The 24,856-nt window shown below is 43.3% G+C and overlaps 1 protein-coding gene across 2 annotated transcripts in view; it reads left to right on the top strand.

Annotated features, from left to right (window-relative positions):
- The window catches only part of SLCO3A1 (solute carrier organic anion transporter family member 3A1), a 171,701-nt gene that overhangs the window by 46,260 nt on the left and 100,585 nt on the right, over nt 1–24,856 (top strand). For both annotated transcript variants that reach the window (XM_069866543.1, XM_069866542.1), the window contains exon 2: nt 3,020–3,485. In XM_069866543.1, the coding sequence (XP_069722644.1) occupies nt 3,020–3,485 (466 nt within the window). The remainder of the gene's footprint in view (nt 1–3,019; nt 3,486–24,856) is intronic.

Raw genomic sequence — 24,856 nt, forward strand, 5'->3', positions numbered from 1 at the left:
CAAAGAACAATTAAGTCCTGCTGAAATAAGAACAGAATCAGAATTGGGACTTCTGGGTTTGATTCTCAGGTTTGCCATTAATTTACTGTCACTGAATTGCACTTAGGAATGATGCAGTTCTTTTATTTGAAATCTGACTGTCCAGAGTCTGTCCTTTGTAAGGTGTGGCACCCACTTTTTTCTAAATGCCACCCTGCTTTCTAGCCTCTTGGATATATGTATGGGAAAAGCCTAAATTTTGGCAGCTGGGCTGAAACGTGGAAGAAACTTCCAATGCTAGTTAATACCAATTGGCCTTTAGAATTCACTTCTGTTGGCTTTCCGTCTTCCAGCCTAAATTATTCCATCACAAATTAATTTTGTTGACTGTACTTGTCTCATTAATATTTGGCTCTCTATACCTCAGTTTACACAGCTGTAATGAGTAATTATGAGTTTCCTGTCTAGGTACAGCTCAGAAATCAGCATCATGGACATGATTTTGCGCACTCAGAGTTATGTGCTTATCTCGGGGAGATATCCTTTTCTGCCAGAATTGGTGTTGAGGGGACCTCAGCTATAGCCCTGTTCCTCAGGGACATGCTAGAGGTGGTAGCATGAAGGAGGGCTCCCACAGGCAAGGGCTTTGCATTGCTTAGAGTCTGTTGGTATTTGCTGTGTGCTGTTGAGTCTGGAGTACTACCGGTCTGAATGCATCAGCCCTGTTAGATCACATCTTGCAATAAAACCAGTCCCGTGTTCTAGATGATGATTTTACCTCTGTTGCATGAGTGTCTGGTGGGGCAGCCTGGGGTGATAGATGTTATCTGTGTCCCTCCACCTTGGTGTGCCTTGCTTTGAAATACCAATGTAGTGTTTTCTAGCAGTGTCTGTCCCCATCTGCTCAGCTGTTGCCTTGGCTCCTGTGGAGGATTGGGAAGAGTGACGTTGCTGTTGAATGTGTGCTCCAGCACTACTCTCGGAGCAGCGTGGCCGAGGTTGCTGGCACAGGTACAGGTTATGTTGTGCCCTTACAGGAGAGGACACCTTTTCCCCTGGTGAATTACAGAGCCATTTTAATCCCAACAGGTACCTGTATCTGGTGTTTCAGATGAAGTGGCAATTTCCTTTCCCTCTGACATATACAGCTTCACTTGGCTTTGGCGTGCAAAGAATTATTGCTATCGCATTGCCTTCAGTCATAGGATTTGATTCTTAGGGGTGGGTTTTCTCTGCCTTGCTCGGGTCTTGGCTCTTTGGGGATGGAGAATTTTAGCAGCGACATAAAATAACTGCCTCTATGGGATGAAGTCTGAATTTTCAAAAATCATTAAAACAGACTGTGTGGAGATCTGACTTGGACACTTAGCAGAGTCGGGCCTGGGAGATTTTGCTTATGCAAAGCAGCACAAGCAGGTTGCTTCCATTTCTCCATTTTCTTGCCCACGGGGCTGTCTTTGTCCCACTGTGCCCTGGTGTATCCTAACAGAGGCCAACTGCCCCCGGAGAAAAGCTGCTGTCAGAATACTTTAAAGTCGGTCAGACTGGCTCCTGCTTTGTGAGGTTTATCAGCAAAGATTTTTCAATGCCTCCAGTGGGAGGCTATTTTTATTCTGTCCAGGGGCTGCATTCTGCTCTGAGGTCTTTATCACATTTTTTTTAATAGAGTAACCTGCCGGTTTTAGGACAACCTTAAATACCTTCATCTTTTGCCATCTGAGAAACAAGATCGTCTTTTATCCAAGGTAAAAGTTGTTGGCATTTCTATGACATGTTCAAGATCCCTTTTGTTATTTTTTCCTGTATAAGGGGGACACTCCTATAGACACGAGCACGCGCTGAATTTTCTCCTTGAGCAGGGATGACATCAAGTGAGGTACCTAATGTTTTATCAGTGTACTCTGATCAGTTTTGTGACTGTGGCAGAAAATCTGCTTTGTGTTTCATTGTACCATGTAATCAAGACTGGAAGAGGTCTCAAGAAATGATCTCATTCGTTTTCTTGCCCTATGGCAAGATCAGTCATACATGTGTCTTTCCTGACATTTGATGGTCTGTGCTCTTGTAAAGACCTCTGCAGCCTCTCTAGGCAGCTTATTTCACTGCTTCACAATCCTTAGGAGTAAAAGTATATGATTTTTCCCCCACCTTGTATTTAAACTGAGTCATCTCTTCTGCAGTTTAAACCTGTCACTTCTTGTCCTACCCATTTTTAATATAAAGAATAGGTCACTCTTTTTCGCAGCCATGTTAAATATTTGAAGACTCTGCTTCTCTCTTCTTACTGTTAAATAACTACTATTTATTAAATCTTCCCTTCTCTATGGTGGTTTTAAATCTTTTATGTAAACCTTAATTGGCCTGTCTTCTCAAAAATATTCTGTAAGTGACAATCCAGTCATTAACTAATCCACAAACAGTTTAAACTCTTTGATCAGCATTTTATTTATATAAGTTAATAGAATCCTTCTGTGCTGGCTAAATTGCCTATTTGTGCATCACTGTCTGTGACTGACTTGATGCCCTTGTGCTGGTGTGCAAGACAAGTATCTGCAAGATTTTCTGCTACTTGCTAACTGCGCTTCATTTGAAGAGAAAGATTGGGTGTCCGGCATGATGTGAGGTGTGATGTTGTTTGTGCCTTGGTTCCATGGCATCATGATTGCAATGTGAAGGCTGCGCATTCAAATAGAAAGGGAGTCCAAAGAGACGCTAACCAATCATGGAGTCATGGGTCTCTGCAGGCACCCAAAATATACATTGATGTATGCAGGAATTTCAAAGTGAACATGTGCTCAGACAGGTGGTGGGCTGTGAAATGTCACTCGGTATTAGGACCTTCTGATGTGGTTGTATTTGAATAGTCAGATCATGCTTGGAGCTCAACTGCCACAGCGCTGTGATTTGCATGTCCTTGATGTGTAGGCTTTTGGCTTCAAGGGAAAGTCAAGGAAACTTATGCTTTAGCAGAACATGTGGGAAGGACAGAAGGCAGGTCAAATTCCCTTTCAGTAATTTTCTCTGGATTTCTCTGTTGTAGGTGAGTGTTTTAACCACCTTGGAGCGGCGATTCAACCTTCAGAGTGCTGATGTGGGCGTCATTGCCAGCAGCTTCGAGATTGGCAACTTGGCCCTCATCCTCTTTGTGAGCTACTTCGGAGCCCGAGGACACCGGCCACGCTTGATAGGATGTGGAGGGATAGTCATGGCCTTGGGTGCCCTCCTTTCTGCATTGCCTGAATTTCTAACCCACCAGTACGAATATGAGTCGGGAGAAATACGCTGGGGGGCTGAAGGAAGGGATGTGTGTGCTGCCAACGGGTCCACCAGTGATGAGGGACCAGACCCGGACCTTATCTGCAGGAATAGGACTGCTACCAACATGATGTACTTGCTGCTTATTGGAGCACAGGTCCTCCTGGGCATTGGTGCTACCCCTGTCCAGCCCCTGGGAGTTTCCTACATTGATGACCACGTGAGGCGGAAAGATTCCTCCCTGTATATAGGTAAGGCTCTCTGAACTTCTCACTGAATGCTTTCCTTGTGGTATAGCATCCCGTTCTTCTCATCTGTGTGATGCCAGTGGGAAGGATGCCTTGAGACCTCTTCTCCGTGTGCTGCTGTGCTTGTGAAGGTAACTTGGCATGAGTCTGTACACCAAGTGGTTATAAGCAGCAGGGAAACAGCAGTATTTGCTTTTATTGTAGCAATGTTAAAGGTTGACAGCCATGGTGGTTATTACTGGATGATAAGGAAGATTGTATTGATTCTACTGTATTTGCCCAAATTGCTTTCAGATCTGACATGGGTGGCTTATGGTTGAGTTTTAGGTGAAGAATTTCCAAGTGGCATATGTCAGGATCGGTTTTTTCTTCCTAACGTACTCTAGTTCTCTTCATGTTCCAAAGCATTTGTCTGTGTCTGAGTGATTGTTGAAGTCTAAGGAGACTGAGAGAAGATGCATGTCCTGTCACTACCACCATCACATTCTATCAAGGAAGTGCCTGTTATAGAGTAATTGCTGTGACCCAGCATCCTATGGCAGGACCTTAGATAGCATGATTCCTGTAACAGAGTGGGATGTGGAAGTTGTTGAGGTTTATTTTGAGAAACGGTGAGCCTGAAGTGAAACTGATGATTCTGGTGATCATATTGCAAAACTCTTCCAAATAGTTAAGATGTGAAATGTAGCCAATGAAATTTGTTATTGGTGTGAGGTGCTCAAGGATTTCAGCAGTGGTACCCCCTCCAGCAAGTTTAAAGAGGCTGCAGGTGAAGTTGTTCTCTGAAAAGACTTAGCAGCTTGGCTCATTCTTCTGTCTGCCAGACTTGTCACTAGATAAAAGGCTCCAGTGCAGTAAATCAGTGAAGTGTGTGTGATTCTTCTGCACTCATTAGCATAGTTTCTAGTAACCCAAACTTATGCGCTTGTCCTATCACCCCTCTGTTGAAATGACCTTCAACCAAATAGATGATCCCATTGCTGGGACGTTTTTATCCAGTTCCCAGGATAACTGAGCACGGCTGGAGCGTGACCATAGACAGCGAAGCTGAACAGTCCCACCGACTTTCTGAACAGGAAAAGTCTATTGGGATAGTGCAGAGGCCTGTTGGTAAGGCAAATTACATAGCACACTGTGACACTCCTGGATGTATTGCTACTTAAAGACATTCTTCTGCATATTCAAAGCATGCTGATACTTTCCTGTAACTGGCCATAAAATTGTAGTATTTCAGTACTTAGCTTTGTCCTTGCATCATTATTCACCTTCATTTGGTTCTGTAAGTGCTTGCAAGACATGCTCTGGATAAAGCAGAGTGATCTATAAAATAGAAGATACTGTACGACCCGAAGGTGAATAATGAGACTAGATTCACTGAAGCAACTTTGCCAACATCATAAATGATGAGCTGGAATTAAAAGTGATTCTAAGATTATCTATTATAAATAACGATATAGAGAAGCAGCAACTTCTTTCAGTCTCTTCCACGGGCATTTTTTAAGCAATGCTTCATGTCTGAGAACAGGATTGAGGAGAGCATATGAGAGGAGGGTTAGGAAGAGTGATTCTTTTTGTTCTTGAGATACATTCATCTTGTATGCTAAAATAACTTTTTTAAAGCTGGCAGTTCAACTGTAGCTGGGAAAATACTGCCAGAAAAATGATTTCTGCTTACTCTATGCTGTTTCGTTATTTTTCGTTCAGATATACCCTTCTAACCATATTCCTTTTTACATGTAGAGTTTAAAAAAATAAAAACACAAGCATTCTGGGGCTGTTTGGTTTACTGGCTTCTGTTACGAAAATCACAATCTGGACTTCTACATATGAATTATGGTTTCCAGAAGAGTGCATGGGTATGCACGCTCAACCAATCAGCCATACCAACAATGAAATTTAATGTCCTGACCTGTCCATCACAAGTAGGTTTTCTGCTATGGGATGATTAATTCATGCATCAACCTGCAATCAATTTGGCTGGTAAAAATAAAAGCGAACAGGGGAAAATTACAGAAAAAAAATCTATTCTGTGAATGAATATAAATTGAGAAGCTGCTGGTGGAAATGTTACGTGTCTTCTCAGGTTTGTGGATACTTGAGAGGAGGTCAAATTGCTCAGTTTAAAATGCAGTTTGAGAATTACTTGCTGAGATTTGTCTTTAACTGATTATTTTTGTTGATGTCATCAATGCAATTTTCAGTGGCCTTAGCAGAAAGCTGGCTGAGCAGCTTACCCACTTCATTCTCCTCTGTTTCAAGAGGAAATCGCTGCAGAGTGTATACTGTCACTGTGCTATATTTATATCAGTTTGCTTTCTCATAATAGCATGCTCACTCAGTAGGGGCAACACTATGTCACCGGATAAAACGATTTTTGGGTAAGTTCCCTCAGTTCAAATTAGGAGCAAATCTGGCATAGGTTGTTCCCTCAGGAGGGAAACTAATTAACAACAGCAGTAATAGTCTGGTTGAACTTTCCATCATGGCTGGCTGTAGCTGAGAAATGATCGGATTGACCAGTCCACGCTGTCTTCAGTATATTGCTGATGTTTAGTATGTATATGTTGCTGTGGGGGAGAAAGAGTCTCTCGCCTCACAGCTAAGTACTAGTAATTTTTCACCTGCTGCAATAAAAACCCTGTTTTGTCCCAAGGCATTAAATTAGATAGAAATAACACACTGCACTGAGAGGAGTTTCTTCCTTCCAAGTTGTACAAGGCTTCAGTGGAGTAACTTCATACACTAGCTAATGCAGCCTCTTTGCAATGAAATGACAATACAGGAAGACTCCTCTAGATCAAAAGAAAGAGAAACCGCAAACCCAACTGCAACCTCTCCAAGCTTCTTTCTTTAAAAAAATTTGTAAGTACTAATATGTGTGCAGAAGAATGCAGATGTGATACCATATAGAATTTGAAGTGAAACTGCTTGCACTAGCAGTTAAAACCAGTAATATCTGTGGGTAATGATACAGTTCTGGCCATGAAGTTGATCCCATTTGGCTCGTTGTGGTTTTGCTGCAGTGAGAGGACATAGTGAGCAGTGCATCTCTTGTGCATCCTTTGAAGGCAGAGGATGTTCATGCTTGTGCTCTGCCAAGGAGGCGGGGATTCATAGAATTTCATAATTGTAGAGAGAGAGGTGAGATTACGGGAAGATATCTCTGTAGCATGGGCTGCTGACATGTAGTTTCATGTTTCTTGAGCTAATAGCATATTTTTTTTGGTGTCTGCACTGTGTTGCAACCAAACTCAAACAGGTTCTGTTGCTGTAGTAACCAGCCCTAGAAAAAGGGCTGTGTTGTGGTAACTGAGGGCAAATCAAATAAAAAGATGCATGTGTGGGAGTACACACCAAAAGATGTTCAAAAGAAAACACGTTTGTGCCCTAAGAGAGTTAGAAAGACAGCAGGGACTGTGCCTACTCCTGCTAATGATGGGAAATACATTCTCCTCCCATTTTACTATCTGAATGCCTGCCCAACATAAAGGTCATAATGTTGGCAATAATGGCCCAATGATGAAAAAATAAAGGAATTTGCTTCACTATTTGAAGTTGGGGAGATCATCTAGTTTGGTGTTAAGTTTGCTTGCTTCTGTCTCAGTTTGAATCTGCTCTTGGATTTAAGATCTGAACTCCCATCTGGAGATTTTCAAACAAGCAGGTTAATTTTACCTGTGCATTTATTGGCATTTGGCATAAGTAAGCTCTTTGAGCAGAGGAACTCCTCACTCCTGGAGACTCTGTAGGGCTCATTATTGCTGCAGCTTCACTAATGTCAAAGGATTAACTCAATTTGTGGCATCGTTTATTTTAAATGAGGAAAAGTGTCTTGAAGACTACTTACTACACAGTTCTTTTCTCCGCGCACTAATGACTCACTTGACATTTCTCTCTTTTCTTTAGTTCATTTTCTGCTAGGTCTTGCTGAGTTCTGTTGAAATCAATGAAGACTTTGTCATTAGAAGGGCAATCAGAAGCATCATGGAGCTGATACGGGGTGGGGGGACGACCTGATCTGACAGTGGTTGTATGGATTTGCTGCCTCTCGGATGAGCAAGAGCTTGCAGGTATTTTCTCATCACTGGAGTACCCACATTGCTCTCAGCAGTGGTTTACATGTTTTGGTTAGAGTAAGTGCAGTGATGTGGTAGATTAATGTTATTAGCAGTCTCCATATATGCCTTCTGGGCTTCCTGCAGCATTTAACATTTGATGATAAAAGTTGTTGCATCTTGTCTAGGGCATGGTTACCTATAGAGCACAATGAATAGCCTCTGGGAGCCAGTATTTGATCTGGAACAATTAAAGGCTGCATTATATAGAGGAAGTTGCTATTATTCTGTCTCCTGTTGATGGAAGAAATTGATATTGATGTTGGAGGGAGCACTGCCAGATTGTGTGGCTCCTTCAGAAGAATGCTGTGTTGATCTTTAATGTGCTGGAGATTCTCTTTAAGTTTATTGAAGCTCTATCAGTGTTTATCTTCATGGGCACACAACTTGCACATTCAGGACCTAGGACTACAGACTCCTGACTGACATGCAGAAATTGCTCTAATGTGAAAAATTTATTCAAGGAAGTCCCAGAACGGGCAAGTTTTGAGCAAGTGTTGAGTGTCCCTGAGTTATTGGTGGTGCAAGGGTGTGCCTGAGCATAGTGCGCTCACGGGGTAAGGAGCTGCTCTTGGCCAGCTTTGTGGCAGGGTGGAGGGATGGAAAACTAGAAAGCTCACATTGCTGTACGTGCCTGTTCAGCTGCTTTCTCCTGTCTCATTTCCAATGTTTGTCTGGCCCTTCCCGTGTGTATTTTGGTTTATGATATGGTTGTTCCAGCTGTTACCCTTGGTGTAAGAGAAGAACTCAACAGGATGGTGTTCTCTTTCCACATCTGCCTGGACAGGAGCAACCCAGTAAGGAGGATGGGACCCTGAGATGTTACTGCTGACTTTGACCTTTGTAGCAGTATGGGTTTATTTTGCATTGAATGTGTGGAAGAACTTTTTAGTATGCAATGACAGTCAGAGAGAAATGCTTGCTCTTGCTTCTGGTGCTTTCTTGCTTGCTTTAAGCACCAACTCAAGATTTGCTGCAGAGGAAGACAAATATGCCGTAGTTGGAATCTTGCTGTCTCCAGGGATAAATTTGTCCATTTGAACAATCACTTATAGTATCTTACGTCAGTCAAAATGACAGCAGACATTGTGTTTTGGAGAAGCAGAAGCATTTTCTTGACTGACAAGAATTAAATCTGAGAGTTAGTGTCTATGGTGGTGAGTTAATAGCAAGTTATCAGCACAAGGTGCTGAAATCATCAGAGTTTGACTCAAGATTTTATATGTGGTAATACAAAGAAATGATACTTTGCTTTCTATTAGGAAGCTCATGTTGGTATGCTAAGCAGTTGCTGTAAGTTCTGAAACTGTTCATCTACTGTGTATCTGATATTATGTATATTAGGGTTTATCAGTAAATATTAAAAAAAAAGAAATGGGCTTTCTCATTTTATAAACAAAAGTGAAGGTCTTCGATGCCATTGAAGAGAAAGCCATAGAAGTTGTGGAGAGTGTGAAAATCCCAGCCCTCTGCAGCATGTGCCCTCATTGTCTAAGCAGTATTCTTACATGCAACTACTTGTGTCTGAAGGACTGTAGAAAGAGCAGTCAGTGACAGCACCTTTCATAATAGCAAATGTCTCCATTTTTTTTTTAAGCTTTTAAAATTCTGTTTCCTGGGGGACACCGCATAATTCTGAGAAACATGCGTACTTTGGAGCTGAAAGAACAGATTTTGCAGACGTTTGATTTATAGGCTGGAAATGTATTCTTTTCCTTCCATAGCTTGATATCTACAGCATGATAGCTTTTGTGTAAAGATGATGAGGACCCTGGGTAGCTACAGAAATGTGTCGAGACGGGCATTGTTTCTGTCCCCATTCTGTTGAATATTGTTTCATTCTGTGGTTTGTTGTTTTGGGTTGGTTTTCCTCTGTTAAGAAATTCACTTGGCTTTGTGAATTTCTTCAGAATTTCCTGAAATGTATGTTTGAATTTACATTTCTAAACCATAACAAGTAGAATAATTTTCTGTTTATAGTATACAAGTTGTATCTCCAGCCTCTTGAGACCCTCCATTGATGAATATTGATCGGAAGGTATTTAAGACCTGCTTGAGAGGTCTGTACAGCTCTGCCTATTCTGGCTGCCTATTCTTTCACTCCTCACTTGGCCTTTCCCACTTAGCCATTCCCCTTTTTGGTGGTCTTATTTGTGGTCTGCGGACAACATGGGTATTTTATTCACAAAAGCCCTTCTTGCTGGAACATGCTTCTCTGAGCTCACCTGCTTAACACTCTGCCAGCTTTGTGCTTTCCTTAACTGCTTTTCTTTTAGAGACTACTTCTACTTGGTCTTCTATAGTGGAACTTAGAGCTGACTTGGCCTCAAGCTCCGCCAGGGGAGATTTAGGCTGGACATTAGGAAAAAATTCTTCACAGAAAGGGTCATTGGGCACTGGAACAGGCTGCCCAGGGAGGTGGTTGAGTCACCTTCCCTGGAAGTGTTTAAGGCACGGGTGGACGAGGTGCTGAGGGGCAGGGTTTAGTGTTTGATAGGAATGGTTGGACTTGATGATCCGGTGGGTCTCTTCCAACCTGGTTATTCTATGACTCTATGATTTCCTCTGTGTGCCTGCTTGTTACCCACGAGCCACTTAGTGAGTTTGTCCACCTCCATGTGGGCTCATGCTCTTGCGAAGCATAAGTGCTTGTTCCAGGGAGTTGCTTTTCTTCTTGCTGGTACATGCAACTTTATACTTTTATGATATTTTTAGCCCAAAGACTTGACAGAATCTTTTAATAGTTTTGTTTATTAAATGCGTCCTCCTGTGGATGATTTGAAGAGCCTTTTCTTTCTGCCACAGTCTTCAAGGGCTGGAGAAAGATATGGTATTAACACTAAAGTAAAAGAAGTGCTGTTGTCAGTGTGTGTGCTGTGATGCCTGTTCATTATTAAAAGTGTCTTTACATCAGATTCACTAGGTTGTCTTCCCATGGACTAACTGGGGTTGGATTAAATCACATGGCTTCATGCGGATGTACGAGTATGAACTACAGTGGCCTAACCCACTGATCCATTGATAACCTGCCACCTTTTATAATTATTCCCCTTTGGAAGAGATCCGTGTTCTAATTTGCTGTGTGTCAGCAGGGCTGGCTCAGTTACACGTGTCCCCTTTTGCAGTGCCAGTGGTAGTATCCTGGAACATTAAAGGGAAATGTAAACAAGTGTGTAGGGTGTACTAGAGCAGTAACAATAATCAATTAAGGGGAAGAACCTTCCCCACTGCAGGCAGGAAGGCCGAGTTGTGTAAGGTGGTAGCTGAATGTATTTATTCAATTAAACGTATATATGCACAAAGTTGTAAATCCTGTGGCCTCCGTTATTTTACAGCAATTTCTCTAGTTCCCTTAACCTTCTGCTAATAGCTTTTTTTGTTTATGAGCTGAGTACATAAAGCTTGAGTCCAACACAAATGACTGTGTAAGAGCATATTAGGGGTGGGAGCTGTTCCCATGTTACTGTGTGCTTTCTGTGTACTCTGCAGCTGATTTTTGGCTTAATTGGGATTCGCTGGCTCTGGTGTCTCATAAAAATCATTTCACTTTTTCAGGATGGTGGTTTCTCTGTAGTGTATTTCAAACAGTCATCAGCTGGGAGAGCCTGGTGAGGTGCATCATTCCTAGGACAGCATCTTTAAAGCCACGTCCTTGCCATTTAAGTGGCAGAAAAACAGAGGACAGCACATATTAGTACTGAGGTTCATAAAATTAATTACATTAATTGGAAGGTGCTGAGTTGACCCTGTCAAGAGCTGAAAGCTATATTGTATCTCCATGGTGGCGCAAACAGGACTGGTTTGTGCAGTCCTGGAAAGTCAAAGGAAATGCCCCACCTCTTTGTACATAAGGAGTTTACAGGCTGCCACTGGGGGTATTGGAGATGTTTGGCATGTGTGTTCCTACGGCAGGACAAGGCACAGTATCTGCCCCTTCACCAGCACGAACCAGGGCACTGGTCTCAAAGCAGTAGTGAAAGTCTTGTTGCCCAGTACCGAGTCTTGTGTTGTCCTCTTCTTCCGTTGTAACAAAGAATTTGGTATGGAGGCTATTTTAGGACTTGTCAGAAACGATTACCCCGTTCATCCTCAGCCAAGTGAGCAAGACACAGCTTTCATGAATTTTGCTGTACCACAGTAACCTTGCAACAAAGGGCAGTGACCTGAAGTATTGTTAAATGATAACGGGTGCCAGAAAGTTGCAAATAGTTACTGATTTATTGTATCTGCTGACACACACTTGACTGCCCAACGTTAGCAGGGCTTCAGGCCCCTGTTGCTGCTGCTCTTGGTGATGTCTGTCACATTGTGAGCCACAGGGAAAGCTACTCGGTTTGGCTTTACACCTCCCCACCTGTGGCTGGCTCTTACTTGGCTATGTGCAGGAGAAGGTTCTTACGTGAGTGCGTAGGAGAAAGCAGAACTCTTTCACAAAAGCTCCTGCTTTCAGTCTTTCACAGCTGCCTCTTCTATTTCTGGATGAGGTGCTCAACCAAATTTTTTTGCCCTTGGGGTTGAGCTGGGTGCTGATGCTCATACCCTTTGGGTGCCAGACAGGTGCTGTTTGAGTAACCTCCTTGAAGTGTTTGGTTTTGCCATGTCCCAGGCAGTTCCAGGGCACAGACATAAAGGTCACGCAGGGCCTGGCAGCATTCAGCTGCCAAAGCTGCCACTGAGGTGTGTTTTTATCATGACTGGTTTGCAGAACGTGGGTGGCTCTTCACAGGTCGTTCCCCAGCGTAGCAGGCAAAAGGGCAAAGCTCCTTCAGGCCTGTGGAGAAGAGAGTGGGAAGAGTTTTTTCTCATGTGGGCAGTGTGGAGGCAATCTGCAGGGCTGTAGACTCTGGGAATGAATGTGCATTTTGCGCTCTGGTAGCCGAATGCATCCTGAGTGTGGCCAGGGAGCACCACACACCAGCTGGGGAACACAGCATGCTGAAGATCTTGTGAAGGAGAGCTGTGAGCTGTGAGTGCTTATGCTGCTGGAGGAGGGCTGCAGAAGACCTCTCTCTCTGCTTGCCTAGGCTGGGGTTGTTCAGCTGGGAGCTTACCCTTTGGTTTTGGACAAACCATTTTACCTTTGCCTTCTCAAAGCTTGGGGTCTAGTCCCTAAATTGCTCCTTGAAACTTTGCTCTTTTGAAAGCACTTGGAAACTCTTTTTGCCGATTTCTTTTTGCCAAGGTGCAGCCATTTCATTAGCTGTGCTGCTAATGAGGTTTTTGGCTTTTCCTTAGAGCTAAGAAGGCCTGCTCTCACTAATTCCTCTTTTGATTTCAATAATAGGGATTTTGTCTGGAAGTGGCTATCCAAATTTGGCCCTTTATTAACCAATTAAAATGTGAGGATTTAAATAGTTTCTGGGATGGATGTTAACAGCAGGTCATGTTGCTCTTTGACTTAATACCTCAGAGCACTTCACTGCAGCTAAACAAGACTGCCTGTATTTCAAGGTGGAGGATCTTGCCGAAGGCAGCATATCAAAGCAATAGTGGAAATTCAAGAGCTCAAAAAGGTAGAAGAGCAAGATGCAATGTGCGTCAATTCTTTCCTTTCTCTCTCTCTCTCCCCCTCTCTCTCTCTCTCCACTAACCTTGCTTTATGCTTGTGACTTTCAGTATATTCCTATCCTCACTGTTGGACAAGCCATTCGTGCTGTAACTGTTTATACAAGACAGTTGTGTAGCTTATTAGAGTTGGAAAGAAATAATATTAGTGGGAAAAAAAAACTCCACAACTGGGACAACATCTCTGTGTTAGTCATTGCTGCAGACACCAATTACCCTTGTGATGAAAAAACACCTGTATTTTGTTAGCTAACAACATATGGATGTCCTAATTCAGTCAGACTGATCATCAAAGCTTTCTTGTTAGAGAAAGCTTTCTATTATCAACTGGGCTGGTGAAGATTAAGGCAGGCCATCCCAGTAAGTGAAAAATGTATTCTTAAACGGGTTTTGGCAATGCATGAAAGACCTGTTGAAGTGAAAATCTCAGATAACCAAGGGAGGTGAAAAGGAACTGCTCTACGTTGTTACTGGATAAAATATTCCCATGTGTAGCTCCTTGAGTTCGTCTCACACTCTCCAACCCCCAAAACTGTAGTAATGTGGAGACAAGCAGCTCAAGCACAACCTTCTGAATAAATCAGTCTCACTGTCCTGTCGTATTCCAAATCTGAGTAAACAGATGAGACTTAACTCTGTGCCTTAAAATCAGCAAATTTGGGCTTTATTAGGCCTGGAGGGGCAGTAAATTCTAGACCTGAGCCAGAGGAGCAAAGGGAGGCAGAGGCAAGTAAGGTGTAGTACTAGGTAAGGATATGCTTGAGAAATTCCTTGCTGCTTACAGCAACCTAGGAAGGCAATTTGAAAATGACTCTACAGCACATGAGGGAGCTGTTGGAGAAGACTTAGGATGGGGTAAGGGTTTGGGAAATCTGCGTGAGTGAAGGCTTCATGCAGCAGAGGCAAAAATAAAGGTGTTGACAAAAGTAAGGTGAAACAGGGAGATGGAGTCTAGAGGTGAGCAGCAGCGTATTAAGGCTGGGACATGCAAGTATTAAAACAACTAGAGTTAGCATAGGAGCTAAGCCAGTATAGGAGAAACATGATGTGGGCCATCTCCTTTAAGTCTACAGAAGTCTGGATCATCACATCAAAAGGCTCTTTAATTTCTGTTAAAATTCAAGCTCTTTATTTTAATCAATAACTGTGGGAATTAGGTGTCTAAATAGAATCTGGGCTAAATGCTGCCTTTCTGGATCACAATTGCTGAGCTATTCTCAAGGGCATCGCTGTGTGCCGCCTCCTAGAACATGGGACCCACGTGGTCTCCATGTTCTTGCAAAGAAAGCTTGTTTTGTGAATAAACAGTGTGTTTTGATGGTGGGTGTGGGTGGTGTCAGGAGGGGAAGCAAGCGTGCTAGGAGCCTGGTTCCCAAAGAGATCAGTGTTTACTGAAGATACTAATTACTGCCTCCAACTCTTCCTTATTTGTCTTCTGCCCATAGCACACTGATCAAAGGTACTGGTAATGCTTGCATTGAGTAAAAACCCTGTAAGAAAAATAACTCTTTTATTTTAGGGGTACCACTGACTACTGTTTTACTTTTTGGCTGGCATTTTTATTGGAGGAATTTTGAGACTGGAGGTGTCAAAGGAAGGAAATGCTTTTGGTTTTTTGTTTCATTTTTTAATGCCCCATATGGCCATTTTATTAACTGGAAAACCTCCAACTGTGAATTGGATGATGTTATACAGCTACAGAGCAAAACTCATTCCCAGCCGGGTGGCTTGGTACAAGCTACTCTGAGTGGAAGCCATACCTTCCCCCATCTAGGGTTAGAGTGGGGAAAAAAAAAAAAAAAAAAGCTGCATTTGCCCTGTTTTGCTGACCCAATGAAAACATTGTTGCTTTTCATACTGGGGATGTTGAGCTTTTCAAAGAAAACACAAACCTTGAACAAACTAGCTGTCAGCAGCTCATCAAAAAGCACCTCTGTTGACACTCTGGGAATGACAGGTACAGCAAATCCACAAGTCTGGGGGTTTTTAAGAGTTGGCAGTGAGTTTATCCACCACAAAACTGGTAGTAGGGTGGCTATACTTTCATATCTTCCCTGCTTGTATAAGTGAGATTTTCTACCACAGTAGGAAAGAATACATTGCAAACCAGACTTCTGTAGCAGTGATCTGCACTTTGCAGTATCCAGGCAGCTCTCAACCACTGACTCTTTGATTCCTGCCCAAGGAGCATTTCTTTGCATTGTGTACTGGATTTCTGTCCCCTTTTCCCTGCTGAGACAGAGAAATGACTTTCCAGGTATAGCATCTGCATTGGCAAATGAGAGTGAGAAATTAGAAATAGCTTTTAGTCATATTCCTACCATCTTCTGTGAATGTATATGTTTAAATTACTTCCTCGGGTTTCTGTCCAGGAGGCTTGGCAATAGAACATTTCTCAGACCTGCCTTTTTACTTGTTATTTTCTGTTGTGCAAAGCAGGGACAAGGAGGAGGAGGGGACCCTCAGACTTTATGAGTGTCTTGGTTCTTCCATATTATCCTGGAGGCTTTCTTTCTCTGAGAGATGTGCAAGAGAGAGGAATGGAATTTGTTTAAATGGGTCCCTTTAGATTTAAGGTTTTGCTTCATCGTCAGCTGTAAGTGTAGAAATGGTATGTTTAGGAGTGGACCATTGTAGAAGCTGTACGTCTGGTCCTGCTTCTTATAGCCTTCAGTGCTGGATCCAGCTGCTACATGGTGGAGTTCACACTAGCACTGTCAAGACTTAAAGTTCAGCAGATTATTCGTTGTTTTTCCTCCTGGCTTCTCTCTGGAGCTGTGCTAGGTAGCATACAACTGCTATCTGCTTGCCAAAGGTGATATTTATGGCTGGTAAAAGTTGCTCAGTGGGTAGGCAGAGCTCCCCATACCTGCTAGCAGCGACTTGAGGCTGTTGCAGCCTTTCCCGGGGAGATGCTTCTGCGTGGGAGACAGCCTGCCAGAGACAAAACAAAGAAATAACCTGATCTCTGGTTACAGTAGGTAGATAGTATATCAGCAGGGTCCTCCCAGCAGCGGTGAGGGTCTGCTACCTGCTGGCCTAGAAGCTGAGATAACCTTTTGCTATGCTGAAACTGCAGAAGGAGAGTCACGGCTGCAGCCTGCTGTGTCACTCCACATGCCACATTCTGTGCCTTCGGGGATGATGAGTGTGCTTGGCAGGCTTTGCTGGGGTGAGGCTGGCTCACTGCTGTAAGGAGGGGAAGTGGCACAAAGCAATCGCAGGCTCAATTTTGCAGGGTCTGCACCTTCTATTCTTTGTAACTTCTGGCCCTCTGCGGGAAGGTGGTGAAATGAAGATCCAGTATTGACCACTGAGATCCAACCCAGGTGAAGCCTTCTCAGTTGCAACCTGCTTGTGGAGCACAAAGTCGCTTCAGGTGCCTGAAGGGTGGTCTTTTCTGCTGGTCACAAATGTGATTTGGTGATGGATGGTTATGAACCAGAGGACATTTAATGAGCACCCCAAGCACTGAGCAGCTTATGCTAAATGAAATAAAGGCACCTTAGCATAAGGCCTCACAGCTTTTGCACCAGAATTAAAGCTAACTGCAGAAGAAGCAGCTACTGTAAATGACACACTGTCTTCAAGGTTTCTCTTTTCAACAATAGAGAGTTGTTCTACCTTGTACTCCTCTCATTTCTCACTGGAAGCTTTCCTGGGTAGTCCTTGACTTGTTACTTTGTAGTCTATCAGTTTGTAGACTGAAATGCTCACATAGCTGTTTCTCATGAGAAAATAGAATAATGTATTGTAACTAATGATTACTTGTTGCTAATGAAGAATTATCAAATCAGCTTGCAAAACAATGGCTTGCTTGAGCTAAGTAAGGTATAAAATGTGTTGTGAACTTTGATTAAATGGCTTCACTTGGATCATATTGATCACTGCGTGTTGTCCCGTATTTTCTTCCGTCAATTTGGTAGAGACTGTGGGTTGTGACTCCATTGATACCATAGCCTATGTTGCTGCACATGGGTCAGCATCCTTTTTCAACTAGTTAAATTCATAACTGTTGTGTTATGGCTGAAGAAAAGGGAGATTCAACTGTTGTCATTCAGTAGGCCTCTCTGTGCAGCAGGAGGTTGAACCCTCCTCCAGTACAGTTTCCTCTCTCCTGGAGATGGAGTTCAAATCTAACCTCACATGTCTGCATGGAGGGTCAGCGTGACTGAATCTTCTTCCCCTCTGAAAGTGACTTTATCCTGCAGGCACATAGGAAACAGCTTAGTGTTACAGTTTAGTAACAAGTTTGTGTTTCTTATGTTGACTTCTGCTCTTCCTTAAAGAGGCTTTTGGGGTTTAATTAAAGTTACTACATACCGTCAAGTCCCTGGTGTCCTTGGGTTCACAGTGGTCGAGGGAGAAACAGGCTGCTCTGTAGGAGCTGAGCTGAGCTGAGGGACTCGGGGCTCGTCTCTGGAGGTGCTGCTCTCCAGGAACTGCTTCTGCAATTAAGCATGCCGTCATCTACCCAAGTCTCTGGCATTGATGTTAAGGGTAGGTGATTACAGTATCCCCTTTACACACACACTTCAAACACAGATTGTGCAGGATTAACGCTGGATAACAGCCAAATCCCAGGCAGTAGAGACTGTTTAATCACACTCCTCTGTCTCTGCTGGATTAACGTAATTAACATAAGCCCTTTTGAATGGGCGACCTGTTATTTGTCTGGCACAGCTCTTCATTTATGTAGTGCTGTGCCTGCACCCATGATGTTCTAAAAGTGATGATGAAGGTCTAATCCCTCCTGCATACAACTGGTGACCAAGTAAATCTCCATTTACACACAACTAGTTTACTGCTCCCTTCAGGGGAAGTTGTAAACTGTTTAAAAAAATAATAATTAAAGAATGTCCTAGGTCAAGTCAAAATTATCATTTCCCGAGTTACTTCAAGGGAAATTAAAATGAGATTTTTTTTATTCTAATATTATCTCTCTAGGTAGCAAAGAAAGTTATTAATAAATCGAAGGTTCATCAGTGCCTTATGGTCCTGGCCCATTTCAAGGGTGATGTCGAGCTTACGGTGCAGTGGAAATAGCGATTGTCTCCTTGCACACTCAACCTGAGCACATGGAGCTGTGCCTTTACCTTCTGCCCTGTGTGGCATCTAGGTTCATGGCAAGGAGGCAAAAAGTGTTTCCTAGATTTGTAACATCCCACAAGCTTGAAATCCCATTGGCTGACTTCCTCCCTCCTGTTTCTCTGCATTTCTTATGCAACTGGACATGATCTAACCCTCCATAGGATACACTGCCTCTACTTTCTTCCCACCATTTCAGGGTTTTCTAGCAGCAAATTAGAGAAAACTTTTATTTAAGAAAGAAAAAAAAGCCAAAAACCAATAAAGCAACCCTTGGAAAAGAGAAAAAAAAGAATGTAGCAAGTCAAATGCTTAGCTTGAATGTTAATTTTTGATTAGGGGAATACCTTTAATATGCTTTTTGTGCAGTAGAAGTACTGGTGATATTTTATTTTCTTTAATGAAAGCTATCTTCTGCTTCCATTTTTCCAAGGTTTAACTGTAATCTTTTATATTCAACAAAATCACAGATACAATAATTTCATAAGGAGTAAAATCAACTTTCATCAGTTCTGGTGGATTGTTTCCTAGATCTTGGCTGTACCCATCTGTGCAGAAGGCAGAGGCTTTCTGGAGCATTCTTTGAAAAACAAATGCTTGTGTCCAAGCTTGAAAATTAGCATGAAAGTGACATTTTCTATTTGGCCAGCAGCTAAAATGCCTGTTATTTTCAGTGAAGTTACAAGCACCCTCAGCTGGGCAGCTCTGGCCTCCAGGGTCACAGCTTGCCCAGGTCTTTAAAGCGAAGCTGCTGCAGGCAGCGGTCTCACCGGCCGTGGGAACTGGCAGTGCTCCTGCTGAGAGCTCTGCAGTGGGCACTGTGTCCTGGGCTGCCCTTCTTCTGTCCCATTTCCTCCATGTGCTCTTTGGAGAAGCAAGCAGCGCTTTCGTGGGGGTGTGCAAGGCGAAAAGACTTGCTGAAAGCTTGAGCTGATCATTTACCAGGCAATATGTGCTTGTATGTTGCCTCTGATTTGTATTCAGCACTAGTAAAATGCACTCATCGCCAAGTCTGTGCTCACAAGATAATGTTAAAGGCATTTTCATTTCATTTTTTTCCCTGGAGCCACAAGGTGTTATGACTCTTCAGTGCTGTGGAAGTCTGTGTCATGGTTTAGCCCCAGCCTGGCCAATTTTGGCAGCTAACACCCAGCAATTGGGCTCCCAAATCCCTCTCTGTCCAACCTCAGGGAAAAAGAAATGAGAGGATAAGTCTTGTGGGTTGGAAAATAAACCTAAACCATCTTTAATGAAAATAACAACAACAACGAAAATACTGTTGATAAGAAAATAATAAAATACGTGCAAATATATGAAATTGCATCCTCATCCTGCCCGTTGATGACTGTACACCCCCACAGGTGCTGCAGAGCAAGCATGGGAGAAGGTGTGTGTCTGGAGGGAGCTGGCCTCAGGAACTTGATTCAGGAATGCATGAAACTGGGATCTTGTGCAGTCAGATAGATGAGATCCTCACTGGATGGTGGCCATTGAAGAAGAGAGAGACTCTGGTGATCTCTCAGTTTTATACAAAGTATGACATATATGGGATGGAATACTCTCTTGTTCAGTTTGGGGTCACCTGTCCTGTCTGCCCGTCCCTGCAAGTGCAACCGTGTTTCATTTCTTTTACTTACAGTGCTTCACTAGCTTGAGGATGGCCTTGGTTACTGTAGGAATAAGTATAAGCAATGGCCTTTCTGCATAACAGTGCCCCACGTTATCACTTCCAGACAGAAACACTGTCTGAAAAACATGCAGTTAACTTTCAGAAGATGGAAGTTACTTAAACAAGACTTAGCTGAAGCTAGAAAACTGATCCTACTTTAACTCAAACCACAGCAGCCCCAAATGCCCCATGAAGGGACCAGAGGCTTGGGTGAATGGGAGAAGCCAGGAGCATCAATATATCTGGACCAAAAACTTAGTGTGTGTAGAGGACAGGGTATCTGTTTTTCAGCTGCAAGAAGCACAATATTTAAGGTTCGTATGGAACATCATTTGCAACAGATTAAATATCTTGGCGTGTCACATTTTGCACAGCAGAAATGCTACTGCCTTTCCAGCCCTTGGTATCTGTAACTCGCTTGAAATAATTGCTGACGTCTGCCCAAATGCCAATATCTTCTCAGCCGTATGAACCTTAATATCATGGCTTAAGCTTTAGTCTTTGAGCTGTGCAGCAAAGCTAAAAGCAAGCTGTGTTTCCAGCCCTGACGGAGAGCCTGACTTTTAACCCACTAGCTTTTTATTTATTTTCCTTCTGTGCTTGTTGGCATATGATTTTTACACAATGATGGCAAATCTCCTTTGGGCTCTTTATACCATCTGATACTGGTGACCTAAGCAGGGGTAGATCAGGACAGCAGAAAACAGGGCACCCATGTTCTCTTTTGTTGGTACTTTTTTTTTTTTTTTCCCCCATAGTAAAGAGGCGTGTCACAACACTACCTTACACACACACCCATCTTAATTTTCACACTTGCTTGGCTCAGTCATCTTTCCTTTGCAGCTCCCTGCTGCAAACTCTTTCCTTTTTCACCCCGAGCAGGTTTTGCATTCAGCCACCTTGGTAGCTTTATCATTGCCTCTCTGGGTGGCTGCTCCTGGCTAAGAGTCTGGCTCTCTTCTCTTCTGGCTATGAGTAACTAGTGGGTGTTGTCCCATCTCACTGGAACTCCCAGCAGAGCTGCTTGTGTCACCACACCCTGTTCAGTCAAAAAGATCCAGATTCAGAAGATCAATTGTTTAAAGGATTAAAGCTGATATGCATTGTTGAGGCAGAATTGGGTTGGGAGTCATTGTACTAGATGACTTTGCTAGGTGACCTCTGGTAGGTAGAGATGAGGAGGAGCTGGGAGCAAGAGCCTCTTTTTAGCGCTCAGCTGCAGTGAGAACAGTGCTCGTCAACCTTGGGAGCAGGCAAAATCTCTGTCACCACAGCACGGATGCATTCTCTGTGCTGCACCAATTAGTAGGGGCTGTACATGGGGGAATTTGGGTTCCTGACCGCTGAGGTCTTCTCCTGTTAGGGCTGAGCTTCAGATAAAGTGGAGGTACAGCCTCAGCCCAGGTCATAACATTGGTTGCTGCTTTGATGGAGTTGATCCTGGGACCAGCTGTATGGCCTGGATCTGTCATAATGAGCATCAGTCATATCTTCAGAGGTTTATTAAACTTTCTGCTTGAGGGTTCACACAGGCTTCTGAACGCTGTAACCATTGTAATGAGAACTGCATGGTGGGCGTATGATGATCAGACCTTTTATTACTTCACTCCCCTTGCCCCACATATCTCTGGCAGAGATGCAGCTGTTGGGACCCAGCCCTTGACACTGGGAATATGATGGAAACGGTGGCTTTTCCCAGTGAAGGGAGTGGAAGCTAATACCATTCACTGTACTTTATTTCCCCATTTTTTTCCTTTCTTTAAGGACATAGTTTGAATCTTGTGGGTTGTTTTTTTTTCTTATGACCAAAGTACCTTTTTACGTGTAGTTCACCTTATTAAGCTCCTAAGGGTTTTTAAGACTTCCTGAAAGTGTTCTGTCAACATGTTGTGAATGTTACTTATGGAAGGGCCGTGGCTGTGATTTATAAGTATTCAAGATCGTGTGCTAGAGCAGGAATTTGGTATTTTGTGTTAACCAGTAGGGATCATCTCACCCCAGAGCCTGTTGCGTGTGCTGAGGAGAGGGCAGGAAGGGTCTGTGAGGTTTGGTCCAGGTGCCTGAGGTGTAATTCCCCTAGAGTCATGCAAGGACTTGCTGCTGCTGTTCCCTCCCACCCCACCTACTTTGTTCAGTGTCAAAAGTAAGATTTCGGAGAATGAAATTAATTTCATCTTGGTACAGCCATTAATGTTACCCACTGTGAGAAAGCTCTTTAAGGAGACTGACGACCTTCATCCATGTGGAATAAGTGCTGAATAATGGAGAGCTTTCACGTTTCCACAAAAAGAAAGTGGCTTTGTAAATCAACTGGAGATGTTTCAGACATGGAAGTGGAAAAAAACCCAAACTGTATTAGGAAACAGTGGGCAGAGTTTGCATGGAAACAGAGCAGCAGCTTACACCGTCTGGCAGATGCTGCTGTTTGCAGAAGCGTCTCATGAGCACATGATACTGCTCAGACCCACCTCACCTGCTGTGCCAGTGGAACCTTTGTAAGTAAGCGCAGTCCCTTCCCGGTGTGTTCAGCCCTTCCTCCACTCCAGCCCAGAGACCTGGTTGGTTTCTGCAGCACAAACCCGCTCCCTAGGTTTCTCTCTCTTTCCTTTAACTGATACACGTTACATGCTTCTCTGATGGCTTCTGACAATGTGTGGTGCACTTCAGCCATTCCTTTATGGCAAGAAATGCACCTTGGACAATCTGTACGTTACCTGTCTTGTCTCCCCATCTTTTCTTGCTTCAAGGAAGTATCATATCCTGGGAGCAAAGTTCTTGTTCTTCAGTGGTCTCTCTCCTCACCCTTTCCGCCTGATTTACTGTCCAGAGCTTGCTTTTAATAACCATGCTTTCAGAGTGGTCCACTCAGGAAAAGGACCCTTCTTCCTCACTGTCTGTTTTACAGGGGTTTGCTTGAGCGCTGCCACTCTCTTGATGAATGGGTGCTCAAAGACTGGGCTGCCTGGGAAGAGTTGGCCAGATTCATTTCTTACCTGATGCATCATCAACTAAGTAATCAGAAAGATGCATTTGTGCCTCTATATTTTCCAGTGATGTGAGGTGTGACCCAGCAGGAACCTGTCACTTGAGATATTGGGTGGGACTCATAATTCTAAAGTGACTACACAGGGCAACGAAACACCACTGACAAATTAAAGCACCCACCCATCCCTTTTGAAGCCAAATTACTGACTATGAGACAACTTTGATTTGGGGATTCTTGAGTTCAAACTTTGTGGCAGTTGTTGTCTTAAGTCTCTTCCCTGTATATTACTGTTACTTCTGGTTTTTAAGCTGTATTTTGGATGGTGGGATTTGCCTTTAATCTGGGGAGAAAATACAAAACCCAACAAACAAAATGCAATTGTGTTGCTCCTTTCTGTGTGGCTTTTTGTAGCATTTGTGTGCTTCTGGCAGCACAACAAGAGAACAGACGGTTTTGTTAGTGTGGGGTTACGTTGGAAAAGGTCTGAGAGAATGTAACAGGTTTCCTTGAAAAGAATTGAGTGAAGGTACAAATCCAGGTTCTCATCGTGTGAGAAAAGAAGGAGTTGGTATTTGTGCCTTGGACAACAGAAGCTATTAAAATTTTGGCTTCCTGACAAAGTAGCAACAGCTCCTGTGTCTTTGCAATACTTGACTAGTTTGTAGTGTACATCCCAATGTTTTGGAGGGCCACTAGTCACTGCGTAGTCTTGCCTGGTACAGAGGGATTTGCTGTTCCCAGTGGGAAGGCTGCTGAGCATGTGGGACTGTGGGAGCACTGGTACGTGTTGAGTGGAGCAGAGATGTCAGAGGTTAGGAGAAGACTACAGTATCTCAGGCCTGTCCTGGATGGATAGCCGTATTTTGCACCACTAAGAAAGTAAAAAGGCGCCATTTCTGTTTGCAGCAGCAGGAAAACCAATTTTGGCTCATTTCCTACAAACTGCTGAACTTCATTTTGCATCTGTTTCCACAATGTGCAAAAAGGAAAGGCAATAAATATTTATTACTCAGTAGCCTAGGTGCAGGCTTTATTCTTTTTATTATTCTTTTACTGCCCTTGTTGCAGCTTATAATGTTCTTGGTGTGTCCCCAACATAGGAAAAATTTAGGAAAAGCTTGTTTGTAAGGGGTTTTGAAGGGGCCCACTGCCACCCCAAGAAATGTTCAACAAATCTTTCTAACAGTTGACTTCTGGAAGCCTTACCTCTGCTTTTCTGCTTTGCCTGTAATTGCAGCAGGCAGCAGCAAGCTCTGTTCTAGCACATCAGACACTAATATGCCATTTATCATTGCATGGCTGCGCAAAGTGCCTGGAAGAGGTTTCCAAGACATAAATGCTGCACCCAGAGCTGCACATCCAGCTGTGGCCCCTGCACCCTCCACGGCATGTTACTGTGATCACACTCCTAAAAATCCCTGCTCTTTGAGAGCTTTAAGAGGAGAGAGGGAAATAATGTTTTATTACTTAGATAATGAGTCATTCTTATGAAATTCATGGCAAATTAGTAGCATCAGCATTCTCAGGAGGCAAAAACAAAGAGAAGTGAACCTTCTTATGCAGTATTGACCTTCTGCCTTTGTTTTTCCTGGAGTTAAAACAGTTTCTTTAGAGTATGCAGAAAGTTAGAAACTGAAAGTCAAAAGCTTGCAGTTAAGAGAAAAATACAGAAAGCCATATAGGTACCCTTCATCTGTGTGTACCACTGATTTATTTCAATCCAGTTTGGATCCAGATCTGTGCTCTTGGGTCAAAGGATTACACTTGTCCCTTCTCATTTTAAGGAGAAGGGGGAGTTTCTTTTGAGAGTCCATAGGAGCTGCTGTACACTGGTATTTTGTGGGAAAGCAGTCTCAGATTCGTGGTTCATCTTGCTTTTTCCCTCTGGACAGCATCAACAGCAGGGAAGTAATTAGATGGCGATTTTTTCCTTCATACTGGGAAGAGTTTG

This window comes from Phaenicophaeus curvirostris, chromosome 12 (assembly GCF_032191515.1).
Source record: "Phaenicophaeus curvirostris isolate KB17595 chromosome 12, BPBGC_Pcur_1.0, whole genome shotgun sequence".
Classification (NCBI taxonomy): domain Eukaryota; kingdom Metazoa; phylum Chordata; class Aves; order Cuculiformes; family Cuculidae; genus Phaenicophaeus; species Phaenicophaeus curvirostris.